The sequence below is a fragment of the Opisthocomus hoazin genome, chromosome 8, assembly GCF_030867145.1.
Source record: "Opisthocomus hoazin isolate bOpiHoa1 chromosome 8, bOpiHoa1.hap1, whole genome shotgun sequence".
NCBI lineage: Eukaryota > Metazoa > Chordata > Aves > Opisthocomiformes > Opisthocomidae > Opisthocomus > Opisthocomus hoazin.
This window is the reverse complement of record NC_134421.1, coordinates 16053657-16066592: the sequence shown is the minus strand read 5'-3', so window position 1 is coordinate 16066592 and position 12936 is coordinate 16053657. Positions and strand designations below refer to the sequence as shown.

At 52.9% G+C, this 12936-nt stretch overlaps 2 protein-coding genes across 3 annotated transcripts; one reads left to right on the top strand and one right to left on the bottom strand.

Moving 5' to 3' along the window:
• The first annotated feature begins 35 nt into the window (after positions 1-35).
• On the top strand, positions 36-10910 carry JOSD1 (Josephin domain containing 1). Of its 2 annotated transcripts, none has more exons than XM_075428800.1 (5): positions 36-275; positions 812-1618; positions 5840-5968; positions 6080-6274; positions 8438-10910. In XM_075428800.1, exons 2-5 carry the CDS (start codon positions 1434-1436, stop codon positions 8535-8537), a joined length of 609 nt encoding a protein of 202 aa, XP_075284915.1. In that variant the 5' UTR covers positions 36-275; positions 812-1433; the 3' UTR covers positions 8538-10910. The 2 variants fall into 2 exon arrangements, with proteins under 2 accessions (XP_075284915.1, XP_075284916.1); XM_075428801.1 differs by lacking the exon at positions 36-275 and adding an exon at positions 512-533.
• A 147-nt stretch (positions 10911-11057) lies between these two features.
• TOMM22 (translocase of outer mitochondrial membrane 22) lies at positions 11058-12787 on the bottom strand. The gene is made up of 4 exons (XM_075428422.1): positions 12631-12787; positions 12418-12536; positions 12133-12250; positions 11058-11759 (listed from the first exon to the last, which is right to left on the bottom strand). The coding sequence occupies exons 1-4, from the start codon at positions 12742-12744 to the stop codon at positions 11685-11687; spliced, it is 426 nt and encodes a 141-aa protein (XP_075284537.1). The 5' UTR covers positions 12745-12787; the 3' UTR covers positions 11058-11684.
• Positions 12788-12936: the final 149 nt, after the last annotated feature.

Sequence of the window (12936 nt, the reverse complement as noted above, 5' to 3'; positions counted from 1 at the left end):
TGTGTAAGCCAATGGAACGGGGAGGGAGCGCGCCGGGTGTCCCTTCGAGCCGCGGGCCTGGCGGTCCGCTGAGGTGGCGGGCGTCCGCAGAGCAGCCCAGGCGTCGGGGCCCCACCGCCGCCCCTTCCTCGGGCCCGGGGCTCCCGACAGAAGGCCGCTCCGCCGCCCGGCCCCTCGCCATGCGAGCCCACCGTGCTCCGGCCGTGAGGGGCAGGCCCGCGGGGACCGAGGAGGGGAGGACATCCCGGCCGCTGGGGGGCGCCGCGGGCCGGCAGGTGAGCTGGGCAGACAGCGAGCTCGGGGAGGGCTCGCGCTTATCACGGCGCGAGGCTCGGCATTCCGGGGGGGGCGGGAAGCAGGAGGGGGGGCCGCTGACGTCAGGGGGCGGGGGCGCGCGGGGGGCGGGCCGCGGGGCACGCGCGGCGCTGAGGCGGGGGGTCATGGGGCGGGGGGGGGAGGGGGTGTAAGAGCGGGGCCCGGCGCGCATGCGCGGGCGGCCGTCGGCGTGCGGGGCGGCCGGGGCCGAGGAGCGGGTGAGGCGGTGGCGGGGCCCGGCCCGGCGGCTCCCCGCTCCCCAGGGGACGGGCGGGGAGGCTGCCCGGCGGGGGTCGGGGGTCTGGGGGGGCCGGGCCTTGGCTGCGGGAAGCGGCTGCCGCCCGCCGCGGCGGTTGTTGTGGGAGGGCCGGGGTGGGAAGGTGCGAGGCAGGCCTCGGGGCTGGGCCCGCCGGCCGCCTGCCCCCCCCCTCGCCCCCGCGGGCTTCGTGCTGCCCGTTCCCGTCGCTAACGGTGACTTCCCTTTGTCGGAGCGCAGGGTGACTCGTGAGGAGCTGCCTTCCGCGGAGCCCGGGCCGGGGGAGGGTTGTGACCTAGCAAGAGGCGGTTTCCTTTCCTCAGCTGTTGGCACCTTCTTGCCTGGATTCAGTGGTTCCCAGAGGAGCGGAGGGATGCAGCTGACGAGTCTGTAGCCGCCCCGCGCTCCCGCAGGCAGCAGCGGAAGCTGGCTTCATCTGCTCCAGTCTGGCACTTTGGGGCTGGGCCTCTCGCTGTTACCTGCTCTGGGTACCTTTGCAGTGGCACTGTAGACCAAAGGAGATGGAAGAAAAGGAGCGATGCGATAAATTCCAGCTGGTACCTTGAGACTAAGGGGATTCATATTTTCTGACTTTTTTTTTCTGTGGGGGGAGGGAAGTATGACATTTTATGGGGTATGGGAGGAGGGAGGAAAAATATGTTGCAGATCTTTATGCGGTTTTTAAAGCCAGCCATCAGAGGCAATTGTTGAATAAACTGAAGCACAAGAGGAGGGTTTGTGAGCTGGAAGCAGCGCTAGCCTGGAGAAGAAAGGGGCAGTGGGCTGCTGTTGTGACTCTGGAGGAAGCAAATTCAGCCTCCTTCGTTTCTCATCACCTACTCTCCATCCACCCTGCGAGAAGATGAGTTGCATGCCATGGAAAGGTGACAAGACCAAATCGGAATCACCAGAGCCGCCCCAGCTACCACCACTGCAAATTTACCATGAGAAGCAGCGTAGAGAGCTCTGTGCCCTCCATGCCCTCAACAATGTCTTCCAGGACAGCAACGCCTTCACTAGGGAAACCCTGCAGGAGATTTTTCAGAGGTAGGATACTCCCTGCACTGGTGTTAGCTTCTGCTTGTCCTTTGTTGCTCAGAGGAATTTTTCAGATGTTATTTGGGGGGAAAAAAATAAAGCAAAGGGTGGGTTCAGGGTATACCACTGCTTTGAACTGAATGTAGCTTCTTTTTTAAACCACACCCTCTTCCCCCCCCCCCCCCCCCCCCCCGTTCAAATGCAGAAATTCTCTCTCTTGTTTCTTAAAACTTGTGGCTGCCAATATTTATTGCAGCTGCTGTCATGTGGTTGGACTGCTGTCTTCTGCTCCACCTAGCTTAATGCATCCTCTACCCGTCTTCCATGTTTTTGCCCCTGCTTCATATAGATGTGCTACCTTGATGTTAATAATGGATTTTGGGATTGGCTTGGGAGAGTGAAGGTGGCAGGAATGACAAATGGGTCATCATAAAAACTTCTTTATTTAGTACCGCAACATTTCTAAGTTTTTTTTTTTGGAAATTAGGAGCTTTGCCAAATGAGTGACTCCTTTAAGTGGTTAAGTGAAGTTCTTCAAATGTTATGGGTTTTTTTTCCATGCAGCGAGACCCTGTGTACTCTGTCAAACTGGATTTAATTTCAGTAGCTAGATCCTCATTTTCTGTGGCAGTGCTAAGTATTTCCCAACAGCTTTGGATAATTAATAAAAGCGTTATTGAATTTTGCTGGGGAAAATGTAAATTATTAATGTGGCCTGTACAATAGCTCATATTTTGCTAAATGTTTGCTTTATGCTGTTTCAATGCTTTGTGGAATTTCTCCTGAGTGTGCCTTTGAAAACTGTGATGACCTTGCATTGGTGAAGCTACGTAATCAAATAGGAAACAGGGTCTCTCCTGATACTCAGTTGGTGGACATTGTACTCATCGCGTAGGTGGTGCTTGAATACCCGTTGCCAGCAGTTGATGGCGTCTTGTGTTTGTGACAGGTAGGAGATCACGCTTTGTGGCAGGGGTTGCGCAGGTACTGTTGGACAAGGCAGTCATGGTACATGTGCCTGTTGCTAATGTCCTGAAAATCGGTAGATTTGTGGAATTGGTGCTTGACTGATCAGACACATACCTGTCTGTCTTTGGCAAAAGGAATGTGGTGATGGACAATAGCAAATATCGGATTGAAATGCTGTTTACGATGGCGTTGTAAATAAAATTCCTGTTGGTGAAGTGGAGCTGGTCCACAGCAGGCTCAAGGCACTCTTTGTCCAGTGTAAAGACACTATGGGTTTGTTCCAAAGCAGCAGTTGTCACAGATGGATTGCTATTGGCCTGAAGCAAACAAAGGCAGCTCATGCGGTAGAAGGAGTGAGATGATCTAATTAGCTGGCTTTCATTGGGTTCGGTGAGAGAGAATTGGTGTGCAGCATGAAACCTCTCAGAAAGAGCTGGCATGTTCGTCTTGTCGGACCCCTTGTTCCAGGAGGTAGAACTTGTCTTTGATTCCAACCTGGTGTTGCTCCATCCTGATATTTGGATCAAGACACAGGGATTGATTCAGCCCCGTGGAAGTGAGGAAACATACATGGAAATTCCTCCCAGAAACTGATGAGCTACACATAAGGATTGCCACTACCTGTGCATCTCTGTTGGGTTACTACTTGTGTCTAGCTCTTCGACTTGCCTTTAAGAAGTGTGGATTTAGTTGCCCTTTATACATCACTTTTCCATATGCCTTTCCTGCATCTAGACATATTCTGTGTGTTGATGACTCTGATAAAGGACTGAGGAATATTTTTAATAAGTTAGAAAAATGTTGCGAGGTGTGATTTTTAAACCCAGTGTTGACAAGGTAACGAAATCACAAATGAGCTTAAGCTTTCTGTAGCTTTTAGCACATCCCTTGAAGAACGATTGAACTGCATTGCTTAATCATTAGTTTCCCTTTTGTTTCATCCCGTTGCATAAGGCCAGCGTAGCCTGATGGTTATCATCTGAAGTGTATGCCAAAACTTGGTCCAAGCTCCCCTCTGATTTTATAGTCCTTCCTCTCTCCTTTCCTCTAGCACAAGAAGTGTCTTTTTGACATTCCGCTGGCTTTTGTTGCAGGAAGTAAGATTGCATGTTCCAAATGTTGCGTGGAGATAGAAACAAAATCTCTTTGCTTCACTGGAGTCTGTGTATTTGAGATCTGATTAGGAAAGACAACTGCATACAGGAATCTTGGAGCCTGTTGTGTTAAGACAACATTTTGGTGAAAGTTTCTGACTTAGAAAGCTCAGGAGGATTATTACCTGGATTTCTGTCCAACTTTGTCAGTCTTCCTCAGCTTAGTGTCTAGATATCACACTGACTTAGTGTGATAGATTCTAATCAGAATCCTTCGGCTGATGGTTGTGGACCGTGTTTAGGTCTGTGCGAGAGTAGCGGTGTTGAGGCGATTGTTGGCGTAAGTTTGCTCGCAGGTACCAGTTCTTTGAGCACGTCGCCTCCGCTGATCTCTTTATCTCGTTTCTGGGGCTCTGAAAGTTAAGGGAGGAAACAAAGATAAATGTGTTCTTTCAGCTCTCGGATAAGTTTCTCTCTGGAAAACGGTGCCACAAGAGGGTGCTTGTGCAACCCAAAGGGCTCTGTTAATTGGGAGGCTTTCCTAGCTCGCTGGCGCTCACGAGAGTTAATAGGTTGAAGCAATGATCTTGACGAATTGGTTGTAGCCAAGGGATCTTGCTTACGGAGGTGCTGGAAGAGCTGTGACAAACTACAGTAGCATCTCTGTCATTAGTAAATCGCAGCAGAGCTTTGGAAGCTGGAAACCATGATTCTATGAAAATGTCACTGCCTTGCTCGGAAATGCCCGGTGGTGGGTAGTAACAGACTTTCCTATTAGCATGTTGTTTTGAACTCTTCTCCCATCTGTAGTTAGGTCATTTCCCAAGCGGTTCTGCTGCAGTCTGCTCCGCTGCAAGAAAACTTGCAGCTGATGCAAAAAGCTACCTGTCCTGTCTCTAGCCTCTCTCGCCTTGGTTGGTCTGAAACTCCCTGCTCGATCCACTGCTTTCTTCTGCTTGTCAAATGTCTTATGGTGTCAGGGCATGAATGCAGAAGGGCTGAGGGATTTTCACTGGACGACATATGCCTGCAGAACTTGCACTGTGCTAGAGGCCGAGCAAAGAATGTGCAGGAACGTCAAGAGTTTTGGGGCAGGTGAAATGTGGATATTTGGATGGTATGAAACATCTGGACCTCGTGCCAGCAGAGCTAATGGAGCCCTTGCAGATGAAAAGAGCAACTCATCACAACAGAACCCATCTCAGGCTTGACTTTTAGTTTGGTGTTGCATGACCTTGCTGTTCTCTGCTCCCAGTTTCCCCCGTGCTTGCTCTTCCAGCTGTTGAAGCCTGTCTGTCACCTTCATAATAGTTCACCCCCTCATTGTTTTCCCCCCCTCCTCCCCCCCCTTAGAAAACTTAGGGGAAAAAGCATAAAACAATAAAGGTGACTAATTGGGGATTTTGCCACATATCTCCATGTTTTATGCCTTGCACCCATTATCTGGATTTGTGCAAAGGCTGTCTTGCATTTTTGCGTGTAACATGATGGACTGTGAGTCTGGATTTTTAGATGCTGTAGTAATGCAAGTGATGTCTAGGCAAGCTTTTGGATTAAAGCTGGAGAGACTTGTTTGTGACAAGGTTAGCTGCTTAGTTACCTACAGCAATGCTTTTTTTTTTTTTTATCTTATGGCAATGCTTTTGAAAGCTCCCAAACACAAATATCTTCACAGCTTTCTGTCTGAATATTTTTTTCATTTACCAGTGGGGGGTGGGGGAGAACAAATTTATCTGCAGCCAACCCTTTCTGCCTCTTGTTATCTCAGTTTTCAAGACTGATGTTGACTGTTGAACTCTTGAAATTGTGATAGCCGTTGTTCTAAATGGCAGACTGGCATTTACTCCAACCATGAATTGAGGAAAAAATAATTGATGCATCCTTCAGAAGTACCAGTTCAAGGGCGGGGGGGGGGATGACTTCCTGCTTTCTAGTCTCTTGCACAGCAAAGGTAGGATTTTGGGAGGCTTTGTGCATTGAAGTTATTCTTAATGCATTATTTAGCCCTCAGCCCCTCTGTTGAGTGATAAGGGGCAGCAGAATAGTTTGTGTTTGAACAAAAAAACCTTGAAAATGGGCTTCAAGTTATACAGCAACTAGCCCCTTCCAGCTGTGGAATATAGGTTCAGCAAACGCCTGCTAGAGCGGTCTCCTGTTCTGTTTGCAGGCTGTCCCCCAACACCATGGTGACGCCCCACAAGAAGAGCATGTTGGGAAATGGAAACTATGATGTGAACGTGATCATGGCAGCCCTTCAGACCAAAGGCTATGAGGCGGTTTGGTGGGACAAGCGCAGGTATGGAGGAGTTCTGTAATTCTGGAGATAGCTACTGTTTGTAAAAACAAGAAAGAGATGAAGTTAAAGTACCAGGATATAATCTCACCGCTCTTTTCTGCGCTCTTTCAGGGATGTCAATGTCATTGCCCTGTCTAACGTGATGGGCTTCATCATGAATCTGCCCTCCAGCCTTTGCTGGGGCCCCTTGAAGCTCCCCCTCAAGCGACAGCACTGGATCTGTGTCCGGGAGGTGGGAGGCACCTACTACAACCTTGACTCTAAACTCAAGGTGCCCGAGTGGATTGGAGGTGAAAGTGAGCTCAGGTAGGATTTTTTAATCCTGTTCCTCCTCAAGTCCTTCCCTGTTGGAGGTGGGGAGTCTGTCTTTAAGCAGTCAATGACTGAAACATTTATGGTTGACCTTCAGTAGCAACGACTTGAGAGTAATAAGGTTCTTGTGCCTCCACTTAGATTTATACCCAGTTTGAGTGAAGCTAGGGAAATGCTTTTGGCAGTGGTGATCTCTGTGAGCTCAGGAGAGCCTGGCTTTGTCTCTGACATGGCTGGCTCTGTCACTGGTGATGAAGCCAGAGGCCGAGTGTGGTACTAGTGGGTGACGCCTGCAGCGAGATGTGCTGTGCCTCGCTCTCTACTCAAACGTGAGAGCATCAGCATTCCTTTGCCTCTTGAGTAGCAGTCTGTGTGTTCCCAAGAAAAGGCTTTCCAGACTAAAAGTGCAGCGTTATCCCTGACAGCAGTGAAAGCTGCTTGCTAGGAATCACTTCCCTGTGCAAGCACACGCTGCACTTCTGGCTTGACTCCTCTTCAATCTTAACACGAGGTGGTTGGTGTAACTACTGTGTGAAGTCTCGCCTGCTCTTAGTTGCTGCTCAGCTTCCATTCCGTCCTGTTCTAAAGCCTACTAGCAGCTTTGCTGCCTCGGATAGACTCATCCTGAGGTTGGGACTGCACATGAGCAGTATTTGCAGAGCCTACCTTGCCATTAAAGTCTTGGCAAAATGGATGCCAGCCTTTGTGAACTTCTGGGATAAAGTAACACAGTTCTGGAACTGCTGTTCAGAGCGTCTAGGGGAATTTTCTGGGTGTGCTGTTCTTCAGAAATAAGTACGGGCTTCCTATACAGGGAATTTTGGAAACCTGGGCCGAAAGATAACAGAGAAAATGTTGATTTGACTGTCATAGTTACTGGAGATAATCCAAGTTTGGTATTAGAAAAAGCTTATGGGCAGAAAGGGGCTGCAGAACCATGTCAGGTGATCAGGTAGTACACTGCTGCTACGACCTGTGATAAGCACATCTAAATGATGGGGTTTGTTTTCTCACAAGTATTCCAGATTTGCTGGAATTATTTTAAAACACAGTGGGATTCTTGATCTCAGAGATCTGAGGAGACTGAACTTGGGTTTCGTTCTGACTTTGCCACCTTGGAAAATCATAGAATCATAGAATGGTTTGGGTTGGAAGGGACCTTACAGATCATCTCGTTCCAACCCCTCTGCTGTGGGCAAGGACACCTTCTGCTAGACCAGGTTGCTCAAAGCCCCATCCAGCCTGGCCTTGAATACTGCCAGGGAGGGGGCATCTCCAGCTTCTCTGAGCAACCTGTGCCAGTGCCTCACCACCCTCATAGCAAAGAATTTCTTTCTTGTATCCAATCTAAACCTACCCTCTTTCAGTCTAAAGCCATTACGCCTTGTCCTGTCACTGCATGCTCTTGTAAAAAGTCCCTCTCCAGCTTTCTTATAGGCCCCTTCAGGTACTGGAATGCTGCTCTAAGGTCTCCCTGCAGCCTTCTCTTCTCCAGGCTGAAGAGCCCCAACTCTCTCAGCCTGTCCTCACAGGAGAGGTGCTCCATCCCTCTGATCATTTTTGTGGCCCTTCTCTGGCCCTGCTCCAGCAGGTCCATGTCTTTCCTGTGCTGGGGGCTCCAGAGCTGGATGCAGGACTCCAGGTGGGGCCTCCCCAGAGCGGAGCAGAGGGGCAGAATCACCTCCCTCGCCCTGCTGGCCATGCTTCTCTTGATGCAGCCCAGGATACGGTTGGCCTTCTGGGCTGCGAGCGCATGTTGCTGGATCATGTTGAGCTTCTTGTCAGCCAGCACCCCCAAGTCCTTCTCAGGGCTGCCCTCAATCCGTTCTCCACCTAGCCTGTATTTGTGCTCGGGATTGCCCTGAGCCATGTGCAGGACCTTGCACTTGGCTTTGTTGAGAGTGACCTCTCTATAGACTTATCTCTGCTGAGGTTAAGATCATGTGTCTATCTGAATCTGCAGTAACTTGCTGTGTAGAGGTGTGTTCCATCTAGTGGGGCAAGTGTAACTTCTTTTTTGTCAGAAAATAACTTAAGACAGTGTGTGGGGATTTCCTCCCATTTCTTGTCATGTTTGCATAGTTAGTTGCATTTAGTTGTTGAAGATGATGAAGTTCTACATTCAGCAGTGCTTATTTCTGTTTCTCTTCATGATAGGAAATTTTTGAAACACCAGCTGAGAGGAAAGAACTGTGAACTCCTGCTGGTGGTGCCAGAGGAGGTGGAAGCACAGCAGAGCTGGAGAGCTGACGTGTGACCTGGACTGACTCTGTCCTCCCACTGCAGCTCTTCCCCTTCACTGAACTCCTGATGTCCTGAAACCTGGATAATGGGTGCCCTGACTCTTCTCATCTGGAACTTCCTGTGTTAGGCTCTTCTCTTCCTTCCTTGGTGCAATAGGGCGACGCCGTAGGACATTGGAGGTGGTGGGTGGGGAAGGACTGAGGGCAGAGTGGAGGAAACTGGAAGCCAGTATCACTTTAATTGCAGAGGCAGATGAGCTGCGTGTCCTTCGGCTAGCTCGAAGACATTGCACTCTTTAAAACTGGGCTTTGGGGCTGGGGTGTCTGGAAGCCCGGGGCCTCCCTTTCCCCACACGGGTCAGGGCCGCATGTGGTGGGACACTGCTCCCTCCGGGGAGGAGCGGGAGCTGACCACACTGCTGCCTCTTCACAAGTCTCTCCCTCCGTCGTGAAGATGTTTGCAATTCCGAAGGGTCTCTCGGGACACTCTCAAACACTAGGAATGGTACGGTGCTCAGCACGACCCTCTGCTTCACAGGGACGGTTTGTGCCCAGGAATGAGAAAATGAGAATAAAAACAGTGTCGTCTTTCAAGAAATTTTTGGGGTAGCTAGAGGATTCTTCCCCAGTGTCTCCAGGGGTTTCTGTATGTGGCGAGCGGTTGTTTGGCAGCATGTGGCTGGCTAAGGCGACGTGGAAACAGCAAGCACAGGCTAATTGAGGAGTATCGAGTTTCTGGACTGGAGAGAGGCCGTAGTCTGCTTGGGTTTCTTTGTGCTATGTTGGGTCTTTTTTTTTTTTTTTCTTCATTTTTTTTCATTTTTTAACATCTATTTCTGTTTTCTGGATGGTCACCCAGTAGTTTAGGGGCTGCTCGGAGAGAGGAATAAAACTGAAGGGGCTTTGAGAGGAATTACTTGCCTTTTATTTTCGTCCTTCCAGAAGTCTCGTCCACAGTTGCGAATGTCATGCAGAATGTCCCAGAAAGAGGTAAAGGTACAAAGCAAAAACGGGCTGAGGAGGGAAGCCGTTGGCAATAGTCAGCTTCTGCCCTTTTTATAGTTATTGCCTGCTAATGTGGGAGATGCAGAGGGTCCACCAGAGCCTCTGGGCATTAGCAAGACCCTGGCCCGGAGGCTGAACCAGCTTCTCTTTCAGCATTGGCCAACAAACATTCCATTAGTGGACAAGTCGCTTTTTCCTCCCCTCCCTTCTGTGGAGAAGAGTGACCAGACGTGGAGACACTGAGAGGAGTTTCCACCGGCTGTTTCCCGGTCACCTGGGCGCGCTGTAGCTCAGTCACGCCTTCCACAGCAGGAGGAGGAAACGCCGAGTTTGGAACAGGCTTTGCTGCGTTCAGCTCTTCCCAGCCGAGCTGCCGTTCGCTTCCCCCCTGCACGCGGGGGGTGCCTCAGTCCAACGGCCGTCCCTGGGAAGGGCCCCGCTCCATCGCGCGGGGAAGTCTCATTGCTGGTGTCTGAGCTTGCCAAAGGAGGGGCTGCAACTACCTTTCCTCAGTTATTTTTTTTTTCTCCTGAGAGCTCCGCAAAGCGTGAGCAGGTGTTTGAAGCTTAGAGACCACCAAACTCACGCCTTCCCAACAGAGGCCGTGTGATGACGGGATGAGGACGTCCACCAACCCCGGACATCGGGCAAGCGCCATTTGGCAGTCTTCTGAGCACAGCCTCCCGCGGTCCAGGGCAAACGGCTCTTAGGGTTGAAGGACCCAATGTTTCTATAAAAAGTCCTATTTCGTAACACATTCCACCGACCAATACCAGCTGGCAGAGTTTTTAAACACTTCACGGGCAGGACGCGCAGCCTGCAGGTGTTCTGCTGGCGACTGGAAGCCATTTCTTCAGGAGAGGGGGGAAAAATAAATCTCAACAGCAACACTTTCTATGCCGATTAAAGTCGCACTTTGGAGAAACCCCGTTTGCATGGAAACCGCAAGCCACCGGATCAGTGCACAATATGCAAAGACATTTGAAGATATTTTGGGGCTACTTTCCTCTCCCTGTGTGTCAGCACCTTTCCCGGGGCGGGGAAACAGCGTGATCCAGCTGCTCAGGTGAAGGGCAGGCGTAGGGCCGCAGTCCCGCGGGAGGGGAGGCCGCTGCGCCCGAGGGTGGGCGAGCCGGTCCAGCCCCGCCGCTTGGGAGCGGGGAAGCCCGTGTCTGTTTTCTTGCTTGTTCGGTTTTGTTAGAGCCTTGTCTTGGGTTTGTTTACAGAGATGTATTTTGTTTAACCAAATATTAAAAATGGGGAAAAAAACCCCAAACATTTCTGTATAAATGTCCTATCACTTCTGTATGTTCAACTGAATCGTTCTGTAACAAAGTATGTAAAGGCAAAATAAAATTTTTTTTTTTCCTTTCGTTATAAAACCGCAATCTTTCTGTGAGTTGGTTGCTGGTGCTGAGGTAGAGTCCCCTCTCCGGGGTAGGACAAAGCCCTGCCCGTCCCCTGCCCCGTGGCCAGGCCCCGTCGCCCTGCAGAGCCACCGCCAGCTCTGAAAGAACTGAGCGTCCCTATTAAAACCACACTGCTCAGGTTGGATTTATTTAATATTCCATACAAAAAAATACGCAGCCGATATCTGAAGTTCTATTTTATGAGGCAGAGGATGTGATCATCTGGAACCCGGCCTGCTGCTCCCTTGGTACTCGCACACACACACGGAGTTGCAGTGAAACTGTTCTTGGCAGATGCGTCTTCCCGGCGAGTGTTTTCCACGGGGCGCAGCTGCCCACACCCCTCCTTCCCCTGCTTCACCTGCTGGGACACTGCTCCTCCTCCTCCTTCGGCTGTGAGCCAGCCAGGGAAGGAGGGGCTTTGTCTGGAGCCTGACCTGTGCCCCGGGGTGGGGGGCAAGGAGGCTGGGGGAGGAACTCCCCCAGTTCAAGTCTGTAACTGGTGGTGGTACTGATCGAATAAAAGGAAGGACTGGTGACTTCTATGGGGGGAGGATGCAGATGGGAGCCGGTGTCAGGTCCAGGGGGGCTTCCCCCCCTCGTTATGAACAGGTCAATGTCCCAAAGGAGAACCAAAAATAAAAACAAACAAACGGAAAAATGCCCTGACCCATCAAATCAACAGTTCAATGTATCATAATTTCAAGCTCTTCCCACATGATCCGAATCCAACGCAGCTTCCACAAATTAGATCTTCCCGGACAGCGGGGGCAGGGCCCCGGGCATTCCCCCCGAGAGCCCCGTGTTGGGTCCGAGAAGGATCTGGAAGGGAAACGGTCAGCTGAGGGACCGCGAGGACACGGCCCTGCCCCACGCACCGCCGGCCCCGGCAGCGTTCCGCAGTACCGGCTGCTCCCCCGTGACAGCCCAGTTCAGCGCTCGGACACGGTGGGTTTGGGCCCCGCTGCGCGCCTCGACCCGGCCGACGCTGGGTTGTGTTTAGCTGGAGTTTGCTGCCGTTGGCCGCCAGCCTGCTACCGGTAATCGGCAACATTGCCCCGCTGGGAAATCCAGCCAGAGCATCTCGTGGGGCGAACGGAGCTGCCACGTAGAGCAAACCGCGCTCCCGGGTTTGAGCTCCTCCGACGGCCGGTGACCGGGGCCGGGAGAGAGGGCCGGGGCGTTCCCATCTCACCTGTCGCTGCTGCAGCTGCTGCTGCTGCTCCATCTGCAGCTTTTCCGTTTCGAAGACGACGGGAAGAACCAGGATCATGAAGGAGGTGGTCCCGATCCACAGCGCTGCCCTGGAGAACCTGCGGCGTTCGAGGGAGCGCGTCAGCGAGCAGAGCCCGTCCTTCGGCCGCTTCTCCCGCCGCTCCGCCCCGTGACAGGCCCGGGCCCCGGCTCTGCCCGGCACCGCGGGCCGCGGCGGAACCCGCTGCCGAGGGGCTCCCGCCCGGCCCGGGGCCCAGCCCCTCACCTGTACATCTTCTGCGCTACCGACAGCGAGAGGTCGAAGGTGGCACCGGCCGCCGAGCGGACGCTCTCCGGGAACATCTCCGTCAGCCCCCACAGCCGCTCCGCCAGCGTCTCGTCCAGCTGCGGGCGGAACGCGCCGCGTCAGGCCCGGCCCTGCCCGCCGGGGTCACCCCGCCCGCCCGCCCCGGCCCGGCCCACCCCACCCCGCCGCCACCTCCTCGTCGTCGTCGTCCTCCTCCTCCTCCAGCTCGTCCTCCAGCTCCTCGGCCTTGCCCACGCCGCCCTTGGGCAGCAGCTCCTCCGGAGAGAGGGACGCCGCGGCAGCCATCGCCACCAACCAGGGACGGAGCGGGCGCCGCGCCACCGGAACCGGAAGGGCGGACGGAGCGCCGCCGGAAGCGGGGCGGTGCTCAGGGTACCCGGGCTCGAGGGCGAGGCAGCGGCCCCTAGCGGCCGGGAGGACTCCCTCCGCGGGGGGCCCCAGGTCCCCGCCCCAGCCCCCCCCAGCTCGCAGCACGAC